This window comes from Oryza brachyantha, chromosome 6, assembly GCF_000231095.2.
Source record: "Oryza brachyantha chromosome 6, ObraRS2, whole genome shotgun sequence".
Classification (NCBI taxonomy): Eukaryota; Viridiplantae; Streptophyta; class Magnoliopsida; order Poales; family Poaceae; genus Oryza; species Oryza brachyantha.
In genome coordinates this window covers 16362641-16383229 of record NC_023168.2, presented here as the reverse complement: position 1 = coordinate 16383229, position 20589 = coordinate 16362641, and the positions used below count along the sequence as shown (strand labels likewise).

The following is a 20589-nucleotide window of genomic DNA, read 5'->3' as shown; positions in this document are numbered from 1 at the left end:
AGTAATTAGGCATTATGATAATCATATTCCAGGCCACGTGGGCCAACTGGCCATTGATAATTGGGGTTAGTATGACTCTAGCTTCGAGTCCACCTCTTATGGAGCTATAACCGAGCCAAACGATGTTAGCTTCCTCCAAATGAAGAGGAGCGAGCTAGAGTGTTCCTAACAAATTATCTCAAGGGGTAGATCTGGATTAGTCGCCACTCAACTTTTACTTCAGATTTTGATTTTGATTTTAATTTATTAGTTTGGGCTGTACGAAACATGCCTTACGCCTTCGTAGCCAGCTCATGACTCCATAATTTTGTAAACTTTGGAAGGCGCACATATTCTCTCCAATAAACGAGAGCAGAGGCAAAACTAGGGGATGGCAAATTCCACGTTGGGGACGGGCCCTGGCAGGGACTCGTCCCAATGGGGCTGGGGGCAAATCTCACCCCGCGGGGAATCGGGGCCGGGCCTGGTTTTTTCGGGATCAGGGGCGGAGCAGTTTTGACCCGTGTGATCCCAAAATATTAAAAAAATAAAAAAAAAGAAAAACCCACTATTGGGCCAGCCTGCTAGGCCCATTGCCAAAACAGCAAAGCCCTAGCACTCGGCCCGCAGTCGCACAGCCGCACTCCACAATCCCAATCAGAAATCGGCGCCTGAGCCCCCGCCGCCCCTGCGAAAACCCTCCGCCGCCGCCAAGACATGCCGCCGCGGAAGCGGCCGCCGCAGCCGGCCAAGGCTTCGGAGACCCCACCGGAAACTAAGCCCAAGATGTCGCCGCCCAGTGCGGCGGCGTCGGCCCCGGGGACAGACAAGGAGGTCCGGATCCTACCGGACGCCGCCCTCGCCGGCTTACCGGCGCCCGAGCGCTTGATCTACAAGCTCGTCTTCGCGGGGGGAGACAAGGGGATGGCGCAGACGGAGATCCGGATCAAGATGGGGATGCCGGCCAGCACCCTCACCAAGCACCTGCGCAACCTCACCGGCGGCAAGAGCATCCTCAAGGTGGTCAACAGCGTCCACAAGCGCGCCGAGAAGATCTACATGGACTCCCGCCTCGACCCGTCGCCGGAGATCACAGGGGGCACCTGGTACCGCAACGGCCAGCTCGACTCCGTCGCCGTCGCCTCCGCGCGCCGCAGGTGCCTCGACCAGGTCGACAAGCTCGGCGTCGCCCCGGCCGATGCGATCCACGAAGGCATCAGCAGGGACTGCCCCGGCGTGGCGTACTCCATCGAGCAGGTCAGGGACATCCTGCGCACCATGGCGCTCGACAGGGAGCTCGAGGAGGTCAGGAGCACCGGGGTTGGGCAGTTCAGCGACCACAGGGCCGGGAAGGTGTGCTACCGGAGGGGCGGAGTGCCGCAGGGCGGCATGATGGAGAGGATCCCGTGCGGAGTTTGCCCCAGGATCGATGAGTGCTCGCCGGACGGCGTCATCTCGCCGAGCACCTGCGTCTACTACAAGAAGTGGCTGCAGATGGACTTCTAGGCGGTGAGCTCTCTTCCACTGCCGCTTTTGGTGGGATCACGCGCAAAATTCAGCTTCCAATTGCTCAATTGGCCTTTGTTCTATACTGTGGAATTCCATAGGGTAGACATAACAATTAACAGATGTTATCATCTTATTATTGTATTTAAGTTAATATTCAGTCATATATAGTTATTATTACTTAGCTTTTTTTCTGTATTACTCTTTCTTATGTATTTATCTGCAACAAGTTTCGGAGATCTATCCAACATCAACATTCGAAATGCTAAGTTGCTTGGGAATTTCATCCATTGGTACTCGCTCATAATTTGGGACCTGAGCACAATAGAGCATGCCTTCTTCACAAGCATGATATAAAAGCATTCTGTTATAGCAAAAGGAATAATTAACATAGGTGAAGTGAGGCTTAGTTTGTCGCAATGTGAAGTTTTCACCATTCTATGAAAGCTGAAAACCCTGATGGCTTTGATGAACAGTAGCCTACATATGAAAATCTTAGTCTCTGTTTCACAATGTCATTTTGGTTAAGCATTAAATAAAGTCTGTCAAAACTCACAGTTTTGTTGTACATACCTTTTTAAGTGTGTTGTTCACACAGATAGGTATGATCTTGATGAATTTCACGGTGTAGACCAGTTCACAATTAGAACCAATTTGGTTACCTGTGACTGTAATAAGTGGTCTGGATGGATTTCACGTTGAGCCAGTGAGGTCTGCAAAAGATGGAATCAAGATATAGATCTGCATAGATGGCATGAACAAATCAGCTACTCAGAAAAATGACAGTACTCAGTATCACATTTCTACATCACTAAAAATCTAGAAATCAATGTGTATCTAGCTAGCTGCTTCTTAACATTGTGATAGATACATTATGCATAAAGTCTTTTTGATGAATAGCCACACCTATCTACAAAACAAAATGGAACAAAGAAAATGTTCTTTCTGTTAGTATTTGGACCATAAAAACTATGTATAATTGCAGAGCTCTTTCATCAGCTCTTATGCAAATTGGGAGAAGCTAATGGGAGATCATGACCAGTTCTTCGTGGAACGATCTATTCATGGTTATTCTTGATTTTGGTTCAAGGTTCAACCAACCAAATATATACACGGACAAATTGCTCAGTGAGCCCCTGGCTTTGTCTCAAGTACCTTCCCAAAGCAGCATCTTGTGCCACAACAGGATGTGCTATTTATGATTAGGAATTTAGGGTTTTTGTGTATTCCTTTGTATATCTAATCTGTCATCTCTCATATTTTAGATTTGACCTTTGATCCCAAACCACTAAGTGCGTGGTAATGCTAACATATTTTAGATTTGACCTTTGATCCCAAACCACAACATGTGTGGTAATGCTATAGGAATTAGGTTAGTATATGGAGAGAAGCTATATAATACTAAGGCATGTTGTACCTTCTGCATTTTCTTTTTGTTTCTCATAATGTCATCAAAACCTTTCTAAAAGTCTTCTCAATTCTTTTAGTCAACTTGAGGGAGGACAGTGGCGTGCTGGACATAATGTATGGCAACTATTTTGTCAAGTTGTTGATGTAAATATTAGTCCAATTGTCCATATCCTTCTTTTTATCTTGTGTGTGTACTTGTATAAATCACACAAAGGATTTCATATATATAAACTCTTTTTTAAAATTTCTGTTTATACCTCCAGTTGATCTAACAAGATTACAAGAAACAAGTATTTCCATGATGTATTTTGTAGCTTGAAGCTTGTGTATCAGGCTGATGAACTAACATATATTTAGAGAAATGGGACAAGCACAAGCTGCTGATAGGATAATTCTTAGGAACCCCTCAACTAGCTTTTTGTGATCACAAAAAGAATTAATTTTCCCAAGAACATGGGATTGAGCCATATCTTCTTTTATGGTAGGTTTTCATTTGGTTTACATGTTATTTATGTCATCATTTTCACCTCAAATCTCCTGAAGAATGTGCACTGCATCTGAAGGTGATGCACTCTCACGAGTCCTGAGTCTTTTAAGGAACTATCCACAATTCCACATTATTGATATTGTTGGCTGTAGGGTAATCCTAGATATTGCTTCCAACTTGGGGGTTGAGTTTCATGCTTGCTTTTGTCTAGACTAGGTGACTGAATCTTAAGTTACTGCAATTAAAACCTCGAGGTAATTTGCATTTTATCTGGTAAATACACAACAGTGTCCTCCATAATGTTTTTTCCCCTGACAATGCTAACTTCTGCAGACTAATGCAGGCATTTGCAGACATTTCTGAAGACAACTTCCGCTGGAGTTCAATCAAAATAGGAAAAAGTGACATCTGAGGAAAATCTCATGACATCTTTAAAGTGACTAGGTATCTTCTTGGAACCTGTCAAAGTGGATTATGCTATGAGGATGTTAACACCAGCGACTTAGTCTTGCAGCTCTATGCTTGGCGTTTTCTTGTACGCTTCTATGGTTGTGCTGGGCCAAGCAGAAAGAAGAGAAGTCTGGGTCGGGTCATGTCTCATGCCTTGTGCTGCCGCATTGTCAAACTGGGAGAAAGTGATGGGCATCTCTAAACAAGGTACTCTCTCGGTTGCTGTTGCTGATTAATCTTCTTAGGAAGTGAAACGTGATGGCAGCAGTGAGAAAGACGTGTTAAGTTGCTCTCTTTTTCCTGCTAATCTTTAGCCATGAGCGCGATCTGCACCTCTGCGGCTACGTCACACTTGCATTGCATACATATTGAAGCAGCTCCGAAGCTACGAAAAAAAGTGTGTTTTGCTTTAGGTTAATCTGCGTTCACCAATGACGTGTATTTTATTCCGATTTTAACTCGTGTTATACTGTTATGTACCCCCTCTCTATTTTAATAGATAACTTCAATGATTTTTGGGCATACGTTTAACCATTCATCTTATTTAAAAAACTTCTATAGCTATCATTTATTTTGTTATGATTAGATTTGTTGGTAAATATATTTTGATCATGACTCACATTTTCACATGATTATAACAAAATTTTGAATAAGACTAATGATCAATCGTGCGGCGTTCGGCAAAAAGTTAATTGGGTCGTCTATTAAAATACTGAGAGAATACTTAGTGCCTGGTATAATTGTGTTAGTGTTACCTTTAAGCTTTAGTCTTCTGGGTCACTGGGTGAAAACGGAATACTGTCTTGTTTGTCCATCTGTAGTATCTGAAAAATCAACTCGTTGCAATCTGTGATATTGCCCTGGGTTTAGCTCTGATGTGTATTGACTTTTGTCATCGACATCGGCACATCGGGCGGACAACGTAATTCATGACCATCTGTATAGTGTGTTGAGCGAGGTACAATAGTCAATAATAAGGGGTAATCTTTTTGGTTGTTGAAGCAAAAGATTAAACGGAATACTGTAAATAAAAAAAAACTTTATGAATAAAATTTTTATGTGTTCTTAGCAATATAAAAGCCATGGATGAAAAGTAAACCATGACGCAAAAACCTCAAAACCAACTCTAAATTTAAGATTGAAAATTTGGAATTTTGGTTTATAAGCAAAAATGAAAGGATTAGTGTGAAATAGTTGTGCCGTTGTCCATTTGAATAGTGTGTTGAACGAGGTACGAGGTACTATAGCCAATACTATAATTTTCCATCTTATTAAAAAAAACTTACATAACTATCATTTATTTTGATCGCATATTTGCAAACATATGTCAAACACATCAATGAGACAAATGATCAAACACATATCAAAAAATAAAGGGTGAATAGGATTTATATAAAAAAAACTGGTTAGGAGAGAGAACATAAGCAGTTTTGTTCTAGGCGGTTTCAGAATTTCATTGGTCAAATTTAGAACATACTCAGTCTGAAAATATAAATATTTATACGCTTTATATAACTACTTGGATGCTTTATTGGAGAGATTAAAATTGAGATGAGCAGTAGTTGTAATTGGTTAAGATAAGAAATTAGGTGAAAAATTAAATAGAAAATTTTTGTATTAGTTGAGATGAGGAGGTAGATGATCATAAGTAGTTGCATTTTACGATAAATTTAAACTACAAAAGTAGCTAAATTTTGAGACGGACAAAATACTAAGCTCTTATTTGCTTGTTTTAACTGTAGTAGTTTTGTTCCATGTTCTTCCCTTAGGGCAATACCAATGTATTTGATATGGGACCCATATATAAGAGTCCATAGTTTTGAAAACCACCACAATGTGTGCATTAAGGTGGGTCCTACTAAAGACAAAAAAATGTTTAAAAAGCCAATGACTACTTAGGTAACGGTTACAAGTTCTTTTAAGTTCTTTTGTTTAATAGTTGTTATGAACATTACCACTGTACAACTAAGATTTTTTATTGTCTTCTTTCTATCCATAATGCTATGGAAAACTTTTGCTATTTGCTTAGCATAGACTAATTGCACAATGTATAAAGGTAGCTGAATGAATTTTTTTATTTCCTATGGACTGCTTTTCAAGCACATTATGGTTGCCCCCCGTAAGGCCATAGGCATGCCTTGCCAACGGCAGCGGCGTCCTTCTCACCTCCTCATGTTTGCACTATAGTTTGTCTTCACCCTTAAAAATGCTTCCTTTGTTCTAAAATAAATTAATTTCTATAGTTTAAAATTTTGTTTCAATGCAAGTTTATTTTTACTCCCTTATATATACCCCACTCTTAGATAAAAAGTTCTATCCTTTAGTACCTCTTACATATCTTTCGGTCTATACTAATTTCTTTTTAGTAAGAGATACTTTTGTTTTGTCATTTCCTCACCACTTTTTCTCTGGGATGCTGCGAGTCAATTTACCCAAGGATGGAGGGAATGGCGGGCTTCTCTTATTAGTTATCACCCCTCCATCAACCCTCGCTGCCTCTCAAATCATTAACTTTAACGTATGCTTTTCTCCATTTCAAAAGAAAACTTAAAGTTTTCCAAAATACAAGTTGGAAAAAACGAAAAAAGCGTATGAATACTACTAACTGCAGTGCTATCAGTAGTGGTGGTTCAACTGCCACTACTCTTTTCCACGAATTTACCTTTTTTTTTTCTATCCCACACACATGGTCCAATCATCAAGAATTGGAGCAGAATGTTTTTGCAAAAAGTAAAAATTGGAGCAGGATAGTGTGGCTCAAAATTAAATCATATACTCCTCCAACTCTCTATTTTTCTCAGCTTCCAGCTTCCATACCACCCAATGTACTCCATTGAGCAAGCATTATACAGTATAATTAACTTTTTGTACTCTTACGAGTGATGATAATAGATTTACGGCATATGAGGGTTCACATGTCATAAATAACGAGTGACAAATTGTTATCATCCAATTTTAACAGTGGCAAACAGTTAAATAGCCCGCATTATGCGACTGATGCCTTGCTCATTTCGTCATAAAATATAGTTATTTTAAAACTTTTTAAAGGATCATGGATACGGGTAAAAAATTATATAGACAATATTACGATTTGTTGAGATAGGAAAGCACGTGGATAAATTAAATGAAAGATAAGTGAAGAAGTAACTATGCTCAGGGCTGGTCCAGATATTTTAGGAATCCAGGTGGGATAAAAATTAGGACCATATAAAACTATGAAGAGTTTGATTAAAAATATTCGATTAAGATATATTTTTTACACAAATCTAATATTATTATATTTGTATTCAAAAAGTACTTTCATATGATTATACTTTTGTAACATTTGACCAAAACTTTTATTCTAATGAAACAATATTTGAAAATCCGAAGGAGTAGGTATCGTCATACAAAATTCAAAGGTAGAACCTAGGATTTAATACTTGAATCTCTTTCTTCGTGGCTGACGGCAATGGCATGCACGGCTACCGGACGCCAATTCCCATCGCCGCGGCTCGGTCGCTGCCCCGCCCCCGCGCGCGCGCGAGCGACGTGCCAAAACTTGCAACCGAAAAAACAAAACACACACTTCGTGCCGCGCGGTCTCGCTGCCCTCCTCTGATGAGGCGCGCGATCGCCTTTTCGCCGGGCCGAGCGCAGGCAGCGGGAACCGCGTCCCGGTACGTGTTTCCCACCAACTCTCTGTCCACGCCTCTGCGGCTGCGGCTGCGGCTGCTGACGAGCGAGCGCGTCGGCTAATCGGATGGGGGAAACAGCGAAATGGGGGGGTGACGCGGCGGCGCACAGTGCATGCATGCATGTCTGCGAGCGTACGCGCGTGCACCTGCGCCGTCGTCGTCTCCAACTCGCCCACTCGCTCTCCATGCGTGCGTGCGTCTCACCTGGCCTTCGTTCGCATGCGCGCGTGCAGGGCGACGGCGTTATGTTTTCGTTTTTATCATGTTTCTCTTTTTTATTATGTTTATAAGTAAAAATTTGAAATTTGAATATTTAATTTATAGTTGATTTTAATTTTTTTATCATAGTTTGTTTTCAGACTAAATTATATTTTTCTTCTGTAAATATGATATTTGGTTTTTTTTTTCTGACAAGCCAAAAACAATATGGGCCCGGGAGGACTACGACGGACAGACGGCTGGTTCTCTGGTTTGACAAGTCACGTGTAGACCGTCCGATATGTCGCCCGTTACTACGTACCGATCGAAACAGTACGTACGACGTCGTCGGTCGAGCCAGGAAATGGACAAAAAAAAAAAAAATCGAACACCGTGAAACGGACCCCGAGTGCGCGCGGCCGGCCGGGACGCCGCTCACGCTCCGAAAACGTGGCCACAAATCTCGTCAAAACTCAAAATTGTGCGGGCTAGCTCCCACTCGATCCTGTTCCTCGCCACGATCGGAAACCGTGGAATTCAACGGGCGCCGCCGCCGCGCCTGCTGCCGGCCGCCCGGGCTATTTGGCACATATACGACACGCAGAGGCGGAACCAAGAATAAAAGTGTAGGGCTGAGCTAGCATGTCCTTTATTATTTATAAAATTTTCATGATGAATTAATAAGATATAAGTGTGATCATATAGTTAAGTGTAGGGCTTAAGCCTTAATTGTCTTACCCCCTTGATTCCGCCCTTGACGACACGGAATGCTGGATGGATGCTATCCGTTCGGCCGTCGTTTGGTCAGGCCGTTGTCGGCGGGACAGGAGGCTGACCTAACGAAAAATTAAGTTCGGGCATTTATTAGAACTGTTAATGTGTTAAAAACTACTTAATTACATATTAGTAATAATACACTAGGTACTAAATGAGTGGGTCCTAGGACCCCACTACCTGTAGTTTGGATCCGTCACTGGCGGGTATATATATATATATAACTAGATTTATTAGCATCTATATGAATATAGGGAAAGATAGAAAGTTTTACATTATGAAATAGAGTGAGTACCAATCATCAAATTAACTTAACCCAATATAGTACTCTTGGAGCTTTTACACATAATTAATTAATTAATTAATTAATATCCTTTTGGTTAGTCCATAGATATAAAAGATATAATCTCAAGGTATATCCTTTGGAGTACTTACTATATCTCTAAATATAAGGAGCTTTAGAGCCCAATTTGCCCTAGGAAAAAGAATGTTTTCAACCCATCTTACACATATAAGGATGTAGTATATGTTATTTTATTGCTACCGCCGGCTCGGTTAGTCCAACCCTACGCAAAATAGTGTTATATGTTATACTAGTGAACAATGCAAGTGTCTACGTACTGCCTGCCAGTAGAAGATTAATAGATATAGGAAACAATACCAGGTGAGCCTAAACATGTTTGAACCCTATTTTTTTATAGAGGGATACAATGAGATTGAGTGATCAAGTGACATGTTTAGATGGTGGGATGGAGGTAGAATTATTTGATGTGTTTACCTTCCCATATTATGTTGGACCGTTTACCTTTACAATGGTAGTTTGTTTGGTTCATATTTAAAAAATAATTCAGCATAATTGTATTAATATTAACATAAGTAATATTTGAATTGTTTGTGTCAATTTAAATAATAATAGATAAATAATAAATGTAATTATGTCTGCCTTCAAAAAAATAGATCAATATAAATAACTATGCGTCTGAATGAGACAAATCCGTCCGATCATTTTTGACGGATCATTTTTTTTGGATTTAAGAGAATATTCTCTACTTGGCTTCAACCCATTCCATTTCATTTACAAATCAGACACCCATAAAAAACAACTCTAAAAAAACCCATCAAAACCTTACAACAAACATATCTTAGAGAGCTTAGTGAAAGCTCCCACAGCTCTAAAGACCAGGGTTCGTCTTACTATGGTTACCGCCGCGGTAACCGAGCCCTCCACGGAGGCATGGTTTCGTAAGCCGCGGTAACGGAGTTTAAATTTAAGGAGAATTTAAAAATTTGAGAAAATTTAATGAAAAACATATATGTTGTATATGTTGATATATAGTGTAGTTTTGTCAAAGAAATTCATGAAAAAAATATTTTCGGCGTAATTAAAAATTATAAATGAGAAATTTCGGGAAACAAAATTAAAAATAGCCTATTGCAAATAATGAAGATGGTTAAGAATATTTTGTGTTGAGTCATTATTAATTTACAGTAGACACTAGGGTACATAATGTTGAAATACAAATATACAACGATGGATATATGAAAAATATGTATGGAGAAAAATTATACGTACATGTTAGTATATACGTAATAGTTTTATTCATATAATGGGTAGTGAGTATAGTTGTGACGTAACAATCAAAATGAAGTTGTTGTTACTTGTTATTGGTGTGAATTATTTGGTGAAGGGTGATATGGCGGTGCATGTTTGTATGTTGCAATATCAAGAATTTAGAAAAGATCACGTGCAAATTTTCTTATTTTCCCTGTAACATGTCCTATTTTTCCTATGTCATAATTATAGTCATAAAATATTTTTCTATTTTTCATGCATTTTTTAGATTTCTTTAAAGTATTTTTCATTTGACATTACACCTGCAGTCTTCTCGCGGTAACCGCGGTTTCGGTTACAAAAACCGCGTGGGAAACCACGGTAACCGCCGTTCTCATGCGTTGTTCCAGCAAGTAGCTACCGCGGTTACCACGGCAAACCGTGTGGCAAGCTGTGAAAACCGCACGGGTTTAAATTTAAATTTTTTAGAAATTTACCACGGTTTTTGTGGTTACCATGCAGAATCCGGGGGAACGCGGTGCCGTGGTTTTGGCGGTTTGCGCGAAGTAGAACCCTGCTAACGACAGTACTACTGCAGCTGAAGGTGGTAGGGTGATTTTTCAAAATTCAAATCCATTTCCATCTTCCACGCACCCCCATCTCCGCCTGGAACTTTTTGCACTAAAACGTCACCACCGGACACTTTTTGGCCGCTTCCTAAGTTCCGGACTACGTACGTACTCTCCTCCTAGCGCGCGCGCCACACTCAGTATCGTGCCCCCCAAAACGTGGTGAAATCACCGACTCGTCAACACATACGAGCGCTGCCGCGCGCGCGCGTATGATTTACCAGGCCAATTCGGCGACCGCACGAACGAATTGAACGGCGTAGGTCGCGCGCGGCCTCGGGTCGGGTCGGCTCGACGATCGCGTGCTCATCATATCGTGGTCGTGGTCGTCCGTCGAACGATCGATCGGCTTCCGCGTGTGAGCTGACTTTTTGCAGCCCCAGCCGGCCCTGCAGCGCGAGGGCGATCGAGGCGGACAGCAAGTGTAAACAAACAGCAAGAGGGCCGGTGGCCGTCTCTCGCTTCGGTCCTGCTTATTTTGCCTTTTCTTTCTCGGTTTTATGTGTATTTTTACACTTTAATTATTTTAATAATTTAAAGCCAATCAAAAATACTCTAATCAATTTAAAGTTAAAAGTAAAAAAAATTAAATATTAAGAAATGACCATATATAGATAGAAGTGAGAGTTAAACTCAAACCGACCTAGCTACAGCTAGCCGAAATACCGCCGGATATATTTAAAAACTAGGTTAACCACTAAAAAAATTACTATATTTTTGGACGCTGCGGATGGCCGGGGTACAATCGATTTCGTGCCACGTCGATCTCTCTTATCATCACCTGCCTCCTGTGGCCACCCACATCAGGCCGGCCGTGCCATTGTCAAGATGTTTGTTGCGGCATGACGTCGCATGACGGGATCCGGTGTGGCCAACCATAATGTTGGTCTTTGGTAGGAGCTCATCGTTGCAAATTGGTAATAGATTACTCACTACTAGAATACTAGTACTGGGTGTTTTTCATGTACATGCTTCTTTGTGCATTGTATTTAGCTACCTTTTGTTAGCTGGTGATTAGCCGCCACCATACGTAGAGAAAAGAAGAGGACCATATGCAAAGTACATATGGATATAGCATTACTTTATTTTCCTCTAGTAGTCTAGTTACAACTTATTAGTAACTTTGTTGTGTCGTAGGCTACATTCTTCCCTGTAGCTTATCCATGTATTATTTTTCGACTTTTGCACGGGATGCTAAATGGTTTGTTTTCTTGCAAAAGTTTTCTATATAGAAGTTTATCGTCTAACATTTCTAATATAGATTTTGATTTTAGAATAGTTAATTTTATCGTTTATAACATTACATATCTATAAAAAACAAATAACTTTTCATATTTCATTATTCATTTGTAAAATGAATATAACTTAAGTCAAAAGATTGCTAAAACAACCAGAATCTAATTTATAGCACTTTATCCCAATTAAGAGGGTGGTGTTAATGAATAATTCAAGGACATTATAATTAGAGTAGTAGAAACTTCAATTCAGACCACGAAGAGAAGCATTTGCACTTTTGCAGCTGCATATGTGCTCTTGGAACATAGCTAGCCTCAGGCACAAATTTGACCACAGAGATTTGACACATTGGATGGACCAAGAGGCACGTGCCACGCAGTATCACTCTTGTCCCCTTCGATTTCTCGAGTTGACCAATGGCGCCCTAATGCTGCCAAGCTGCCTTTCCATCTATATATCTCACCTGCACCTCTTCTACCCATTTTAGCCTCTTGCTGTCCACCTCGAGTTGCACCCGCTCCATCCACCTCGCCGCCGACGTCGCCGCGATCCATGGCCGCCGCCGCGAGCTTCGATGGGCACGGCAGCAGCGCCGGCGCAGGGGCGCTCGGCGTGCACGCCGCGTCGCGCAAGATCGGCAAGTCGGCTGTCGCGGCGCAGCAGCGGAAGCCGGTGATTATATACATGGTGTCGCCCAAGATCATCCACGTCGAGGCCCACGAGTTCATGTCGCTGGTGCAGCGGCTCACCGGGCCGGAGGCGGCGGCGGCGGCGGGCGTGGGCGGCGGCGGGGACAGGAAGAGGGCGGTGTCGTCTCCGACGTCGTCGTCGTCGTCACCGAGGGATCAGGCCGGCGGCTCGCGCAGGGGACCCGGCGGGACGCCGCCGGTGCGCGTCAAGGCGCGCGCCCTGAACCGGCCAGCCGGCCCGGCCGTGTCCGTGTCGGTGACGGCCACGAGGCAGCAGCAGCAGCAGCAGCAGCAGCAGCAGCAGCAGCAGTTTGCCCCTCCCTCCTCCTCGTCGGCGGCCGGGCCGTCGCCGTCGGGGTTCTTGTTCCATGACCTCAGCCCGCTCCGCGGCGCGGCGCTCAAGGGCGAGGCGGCGCCTCTCGTGTCCCCGGGCAGCTGGCTCCACCACGTCGGCGACCACTTCTTCGGCGCGCCGGCGGCGCTCGGCTCGCCGTCCGCCTTCCTCGACATCTTCGGGCCGTTGCCGTCGCAGCACCACCAATGATACACACACGTCTCGCCGGATCGATCAGCAACGACGACGATGACGGCGACGACACAACCGCGCCATGCATGCATGGTCGCCATTAGGGTTTCTTCCTCGCGACCTTGCAGCTTGCACGGCGTAATAATCGAATCAAAAAAAGATTCGAAATGAGCTTAAAATCAACTTGGTTTGCATATGTATAGGCTTGTATATTAATTAGCTCATCAAAACTGTAGATAATTTAGGTGCTTTACAAATTAATTCCCTTTGCTAGCTCGCATGGCTCTGCAAAAATTAAGGATTGATGCTATGTGCATGCATCGGCCATGGCTGCAGCAAAGTGAATTAAGAGATCGATCGATTGAGTTGTGTTCTATTGAATTTGTTCATCTGATATTACATTGATATTACTTTTATTTAATTTATTTCTGTGATTTCTTGCTCTTGGTTAATCCGCGTGCAACCATTTTTTTTTGTTACAGCGATCATATATATCACGATCATATCGGATATATTATCCATGCGTTTTTAAAATTATTTTGTGCAGTATAATACTTCTTGCACGGCACTGTAAGTAACTCTTGGTACACTTAATTATGATGAGCTAACTGATTTTTTTAGTTCGTTGTAGTGTCGTGCAAGTAGATCAATCGACAGTGATTTGCTTCGCGCAGCTGGTGAATTAATTAATTAGGCGCTTGACACAATATTATACATAGTTGTACACAAGTTGTTCATCCCCAGCTATCTATATAAGTGAATTTTCTTTTCCATGCTCGATCGATCGGTTTTAACGTTCTGTCCTGGACATGGAAACAACGACTTGTGTTAATTGGCTCGAGCAAATTAATTAATTAGAAAACCAAATCATTTTAATTGATTCACAGGTGATCGATCGATATGATATATATCCCTTGATCAACATTGACAGAGATGCATAAATAGATTCTCCAATTAGCTTCATGCCAAGCTGACATCTGGAGCCAGTTGTAGTAGTTAATTTATTGCAATTGGATCCATAGATTAGGGCAAAATAATGGAACTCTAAATTGAACGTAGTTGTGTGCATTTTTCTGATAATAGTCGTGCGTGCTTTTCATTAAACAAAAATCACAATCAGTGTATATGTAGCAAAAGAGGACTATACATATGAATGAGGGTCTACTCCGTATAGTATTTTTCTGCACAATCTCAAAGTCAAATTGATTGTTTTCGAAGAGAGAGAGGGTGACAGGCCAACATTAACTCCAAATAGAATTCCTACATGTTTTTGGTCTCACCTAATCCAGTCAAGTCATGAATCTCTAATTGACTTATTAAAAAGCCTCATTTATTGATACCGTTAGTATGTTGAGAATGCTGGAAATTTATTGGTATTATCGATCGAAGCAAAATCAACATTCTTAAATAGTTTTCACCAGCATATGTAGAACTCATTCCTTTTTTTTGTTTCTTTAAATCGTTTCCATTAGCTAATCTGATATAATAATGATTTTAACCCTGCACTCAGTTCTCATTATGAACTGAAACTTCTATCCGACAATGTATTACAAAATACAATAAAATTTTGAAAGCCAAAAGGGCATTTGGTCTAGTGGTATGATTCTCGCTTAGGGTGCGAGAGGTCCCGAGTTCAATTCTCGGAATGCCCCGTTAAATTTTTTTGGCCCTTTTTTCCGTGATTTCACTAAGCATATACTAGTATTTTCTCGCCCTGATTCTGATTGTACAGAACATCTCAAATATATTCGATTGCTTCTGATTGTTTTAAGGACACATACATCTCTGTTTCTTTTATTCAATCTTTAATTTGCAGATTAACAGCGTGCTGTACATCCATCCAGTCCGAAAATTTTGGATTTAAAAAAAAAAGAAATTACGCGGTTAAATCCGACCAGCTATAACGTTTCTAAATCCTGACAATTTCTGCATTTTCACCGTGCAGTTTAATTTCTGACAAAAGCTCGACGGAGTAAAGAAGTGCAAGCAAGCCCAGCAAAAGGCCCGTTTACCCCAATCCAGCATATGGGCCATGATGTCAGGCCCATACAAGTTCACCCATATAAAATCTCGCCCTCCCAAGCCCATGTCGTGAAAACTCGCATGTTGGGTCTTTTGTTCCATTCTACTCAAAGGTCAAATGGTTAATTTGCACATGTAAAGAACCACCTCTCCCAGCTCCTAATCAGGGTTCACGTGTGTGTAATTGGCAAAACGGTACATTCAAAAAAAAAATTTCTTATTGATTTAAAAGTCAATGCTAGAAAATAAATATCGGTGAAAAAACCTCTAAAATCAACTTCAAAGTTATGGTTAAAAATTTAAATTTTAGCATATGCATAAACAGAAGCAAAAAGATGGGTGTGTGAGCTGATCCACGAACCCATAAATATGCTATTTTAAGCAGGATAAAAGAATGCCATTTAACCAAAATATTAATCACTGCATTAAAATGCAATTATTCTTGATGTTAGACGAAAAGGTGAGTTGAGCCTGGTCTATTGTGCAACTTTACTAAATATATACAGTACCTCGAGGTAAAATTTACCCTTATATCCTTAGAATTTTCTAACTACAGGGCCTCAATTTATATTCTGCAACAGGCTTAGGTAACACCTAAAGTTACTTCTCTATAACTCTATAGTTTACACATAAATAAAACTCAAGGTTGAGTTCCTCCAAAAAGGAAAAAGATAATCAAGCTTTCTTTTTTTAAAGAAAGCAACTGTGGTTTAGAGCAAGTTCAATAGTATAGCCAACTATTAGCTCCAATTCATTTATAGTCAATCTAATAGTTAATTCATAGTTACCTACAGAACATCAATACATGGTCTCATATGTCATACACATATTTTGTTTTGGAGTCCGTGTACAGCTGACTACAAATAAGTAGCCCGCCTCACTCCTCTCCTTTCTTATCTCTTTAAAATATGTTTATAGCTGATTTTTATACGTGGATCCCACTGTTACGAGAGACAGCACAATAAGAATCTTGATCCACAGTGCTGGGTTGCTATCAAGATTATGATTGCGGAATTAAAAGCGGTTTCTCTCTGCACCGTGGATATGGTCGAGTGGTCGACCGGTCACCAACCTTTAAATTTCTGTGTATTAAGGTCGATATCACCGTCACAAGATTGGGCAAAAACAATTTGGTGTCGCAATCATCTTCAGAAGAAAGCGTTTGCACGCAACTGCCGTCCCAGCAGAAAGAACTGAACAACCGTGTCTCCTATTGCCGTGTTAGGTAGAGATATGGATAAGTTACCTTACGAAAAACATAATAATAAATTAGTACATAATTAATTAATTATTAATTATTAAAAAAATATAAAATATATTAATATAATTTTTTAAACAATTTTTATATAGAATTTTTTAAAAAATACACTGTTTAACAGTTTGAAAAGTGTGCACGCGAAAAACGAGAGTGTTACTTAACTTGGAGGGTTGAACGAACGCGGCCTATATACATATAAAAAGATGGCGTTTCTTAAAAAAATCAGAATTTTATTAAACAGGCATGGAGTTCACAGAGATAATCCACTAAAGGACGAATGGATTTTACAGGCTTTTCCATCAGAATCAGTAATTCCACTAAAAATCATCCATTTCGAACACATTCTAGGGCTGCGTTTGGCTGGGTGAGGGTAAGTTAATTACCTTGACACGAAAAACATAAAAACATAGCAATAGATTAGTACATAATTAATTAATTATTAATTATTAAAAAATATAAAATAGATTAATATAATTTTTTAATACAACTTTCTTATAAAAAAAATTTAAAATACACCGTTTAGTGGTTCGGAAAACATGCGGGTGGAAATGAGGACGATAAGTTAGAGGGGGTGAAAGAACGCGGCCGTAACATCGACAAATGAGATGGTTGAGAGGGCAAAATACCCTCGTTATTCCTCCAAAAGAAAACTTCTAAAAATACACTAAACCCTTGTAAGTTATGGTAAAAGGGTACTTGTTTAAAGTTTAATCTGGAAGCTTTTTTTTTTTCTGTCCGGAGAGGATTTAAACTGCATGGTGGTATACCATGTACAGCTAATAAGTAAATCAAATTGAATTCGACTGTTAGGTCCTTGGTACCATTTTCAAATGCAAGCAGTTACAGAGATTTCTTCTTTAGACTAAGTGACTAACCATAAGGTGGAATGTGCACGCCTGCCGCGGCACAAATATTGCATCTGTGAAGCGCTTTGATACATCCATTTCGTTGATTGGACTAACATGATTATATTTAAATGCTATCATCGTATTTTTTTAATAATAGAAAATATCCCGATCTTTAGTTCAAGCCACATTTAATGTGATTCAGTTTAATCCACCAATTACGAATATTGAAAAATACGGGCTTCAAAACCAAGCTTTGAATTAGTTTCAGTCTTTTTCAACGATAAATATCCAGTTTTCTGTGGGTAAAGCTAATGGACAGCATCAATTGGCAAAAGGTACAGGCCACGCTTTCTAAATTCACAGCGTGACGGCACCAGAGAGCTCCATCCCCTCAAAACCCTCAACCCAACTTGCCTGTCCATGAATAGAATTGTACTAGTTTTGCAACTTTTGAAGCAAATAACCATAGGAAATTTAATATGCCTGTTAGAAAACGCCAGTCAAATAAACGATGGTTAAGATAAAGAGGGAGACAATTTACCCAGATTCAAGTTCTCGACGTGACGAGATAATACATTACTCCTACTTGGCGATCGTATTGCGTAGATGATTCTCTATGCCCTTAAGGGGCGCCCCGTACCCTCTTATATAGTGGGGGAGTGGCTACAAATATGATAGAGTCCTAATCTAACATGATTAAGATCCATCCTAATTCGGTTACAGCTCAGGTCTGGAGTACATGACATGCAATCCGGTACATACCAAACTCCTAGCCGATACCATACATATATAATCTCCTTCCTATTTGGTACCCCATTGACCGTACGTATTCGTGTAGTCTACAGATACCTCCGGTATAGGTATCCTACAAAGACGAATGTTCAAACGTTGGAAAAAAGTCAACATCTTAAATTATGAAACGGAGGTAGGGCCATATTAAAAGAAGTAACTTTGTAAAAAAACAAAAGTGACCAAGTAACTATGATGCTCGAGGAGTTAAGATCAAGAATAAATTTAAATAATTTGATGGATATAATAAATCTGAGCGTAGAATGATAGGTGACAATTTTGCTCAATTCAGGATGTAACATATAGATGCAACTTACGCATGAATTAGATATGACCACAGACTCTAATTGATTTAAAATTAAAAAAATAATTTTGGACGCAGTAAAGTTCGTGACCGTGAAGGGAAAGCTTTTTGGTATTTTGTTGGAAGGTTAACTAATTAAGACTAATTACTGTAAATTGGTCACGTCCTATCCATTAATGGAAATGTATTAGTTTTGCAACTTTTGAAGGGAAGAACCATAGAAAATACTAGGCATAGAACACCGTGATTAGCAGATTTAAGATAGCTGAATGTAAATGATTTACGACGATAATTAAAGGAGTAATTGGTTGAGTGTTTAATGGAAAAAACAAATGATATATTTACAAATGAAAACTAATTTATGAATAAAATTTTATATACATATTTTTAGCAGTCTAAAAACCAAGACTGAAAAATAAACTTTGGCAAAAAAATATCAAAATCAACTCTAAATTTAAAATAAAAAATTTAAATTTTAGCTCATAAGTATAAGCATATGCGAAAAGATGGAAGTGTAAAAAACCCCATCGTACACTTTTAAAACCCTCAAAATTAAAATAAAATATATTCCATTAATATTTCACTTTTTACTATTTTGTACGTGTATGTCAAGAGACATTTAGTATACTCGCTGCCTCGCTAGGTGGCTCGATGGAAACGGGGAATGGAATCACGCGCAAGACAGAGAGACTGGACCAACGGGCAAGATGTACGCAGCATGATCTGATGCCTGAGATACTAAAAGAACTGTAGCTTCTACAGTACAGAACCTGCACGTGGCAGCTAACCTCACGTGGTATATCAAAACTATAAGTTTTATAGATTTCACCATTGAGATGAGAGAGATTAGATTATGATCTACTACTCTTTCCAGAAAAAGAAGATTTATGGGTTTTGTACTTTAACCATCCTTCTTATTTAAAAATTTTATTAAAAATTAAAAAAATAATAGTCGCACGTAAAGTACTATTTATGTTTTAGGGTTTATTCGGTTCACAGGATTTTCAAAACATAGGAATAGAAAAAACATAGAATATCGTAGGAATGTACATGTAAAATAGAGAATTGAAACATATGAATTTTTCCTTCAATAAGCTAAATAAAGAGGATGGAGTGGATGTTTTTATTCCTATGAAATTAGTACATTTTAGAGGGTTTGTATAGGATTCCTATGGAAACTTTTTCTTTGAATCCTGCGAAACGAATGTATGAACAGTGTTTATTTCAAAGGAATAGATATTTCCTATGGTTTTCCTTTAAAACGAATAGGCTCTTATCATGCAGTATCAATAAAAATATTAATCATAAATTTTATTTAAATAAGACGAAGAGCCAAAAATTCTATTTCAAAACTTAAAAATTCATTTATTTTAGAATGGAGGTTGTGCTTCTTTTTTGGCACTAGGACAGAAAATATGTGTGGAAGACAAACACTGACCTCTTTCTTTTTTGGTACTACCACGATATAGTATCCTATCTTGCCTCTTGCACAGAAACCTTCTCCGGTGGCTTTGAATTAGGCAAGTGCTCACGTTTCAGTGGTGGCAGCTGTAGTGTTTTGTAAGGGTAATATACGGTTACCATAGTATAAAAAATTATCTATAAAAACTATTTTTTATAATGGAGGTGTCTTCTACTAATAATGATTTTCTCCCAACTCTATATATTCCACCAGTGTTGATCATGACACATGTCCTCTAGAAATTAATGTTTATCCCCAATGGTGAATCTATGATTTCTCAGTGCATTGGGTGAAGAGAAGACTTGATTTTCTTTACGAGGAAACCATTTCTAAGGCCATTCCTAACCCATAACATTAGATATAGTTTCCATAAACTTCTTATCATTAAAAAACTAGTACTAGACGCTACTCTTTCAATACAAACACCTACTTATCTCATATGATATCTTGAATGTCGTGTAAAAACCATGTCTCATGTAAGACATGGTTTTATTTTCTTTCATCATTTATTAACTTGCCACATCAATTTTTCATCCTAGATGATAACTTAATTAATGTTATGGACATCATCCTAGTCATTGGGGTAGGAATGACCTAAGCTTCTTCTCCTCTTTCTTCATTAATTACATTGCCATGTCATCATTTTACTTATGTGACAAATTATTTAATTAGGATTATTTAATTAGGATAGAAACCATCGTTAATGCACCATTAGGACTGCCCTAAAAGATTTACCGATTACCATCATCATTAGCATCTACATAGTATTTAAGTAGTATAAATGTGTGTCATG

At 39.6% G+C, this 20589-nt stretch overlaps 2 protein-coding genes and 1 non-coding gene across 6 annotated transcripts; all 3 read left to right on the top strand.

The window, feature by feature from the left end:
- The first annotated feature begins 470 nt into the window (after positions 1 to 470).
- Positions 471 to 4348, top strand: LOC102713091 (DNA-directed RNA polymerase III subunit rpc6). Of its 4 annotated transcripts, XR_001550475.1 has the most exons (4): positions 471 to 1488; positions 3726 to 3826; positions 3897 to 4039; positions 4147 to 4348. XR_001550475.1 is itself a non-coding variant. In XM_006656153.2 (2 exons), the coding sequence occupies exon 1, from the start codon at positions 697 to 699 to the stop codon at positions 1483 to 1485; it is 789 nt and encodes a 262-aa protein (XP_006656216.1). In that variant the 5' UTR covers positions 471 to 696; the 3' UTR covers positions 1486 to 1488; positions 3726 to 4348. The 4 variants fall into 4 exon arrangements, 1 of the variants encoding a protein (XP_006656216.1); XR_001550474.1 differs by having other exon boundaries at positions 3897 to 4348; XR_005811999.1 differs by having other exon boundaries at positions 3716 to 3826; positions 3897 to 4348.
- An 8102-nt stretch (positions 4349 to 12450) lies between these two features.
- Positions 12451 to 13131, top strand: LOC121054725 (nuclear speckle RNA-binding protein B-like). Its single transcript, XM_040525181.1, has one exon. It carries the CDS (start codon positions 12451 to 12453, stop codon positions 13129 to 13131), a length of 681 nt encoding a protein of 226 aa, XP_040381115.1.
- Positions 13132 to 14693: 1562 nt separating this feature from the next.
- TRNAP-AGG lies at positions 14694 to 14765 on the top strand. Its single transcript has one exon. It is a non-coding gene; the product is annotated as a tRNA-Pro (tRNA).
- The last annotated feature ends 5824 nt before the right edge of the window (positions 14766 to 20589 follow it).

Coding starts and splice junctions, on each gene's coding strand:
- LOC102713091 (XM_006656153.2), top strand. CDS start 697: ATGCCGCCGCGGAAGCGGCCGCCGCAGCCGGCCAAGGCTTCGGAGACC.
- LOC121054725 (XM_040525181.1), top strand. CDS start 12,451: ATGGCCGCCGCCGCGAGCTTCGATGGGCACGGCAGCAGCGCCGGCGCA.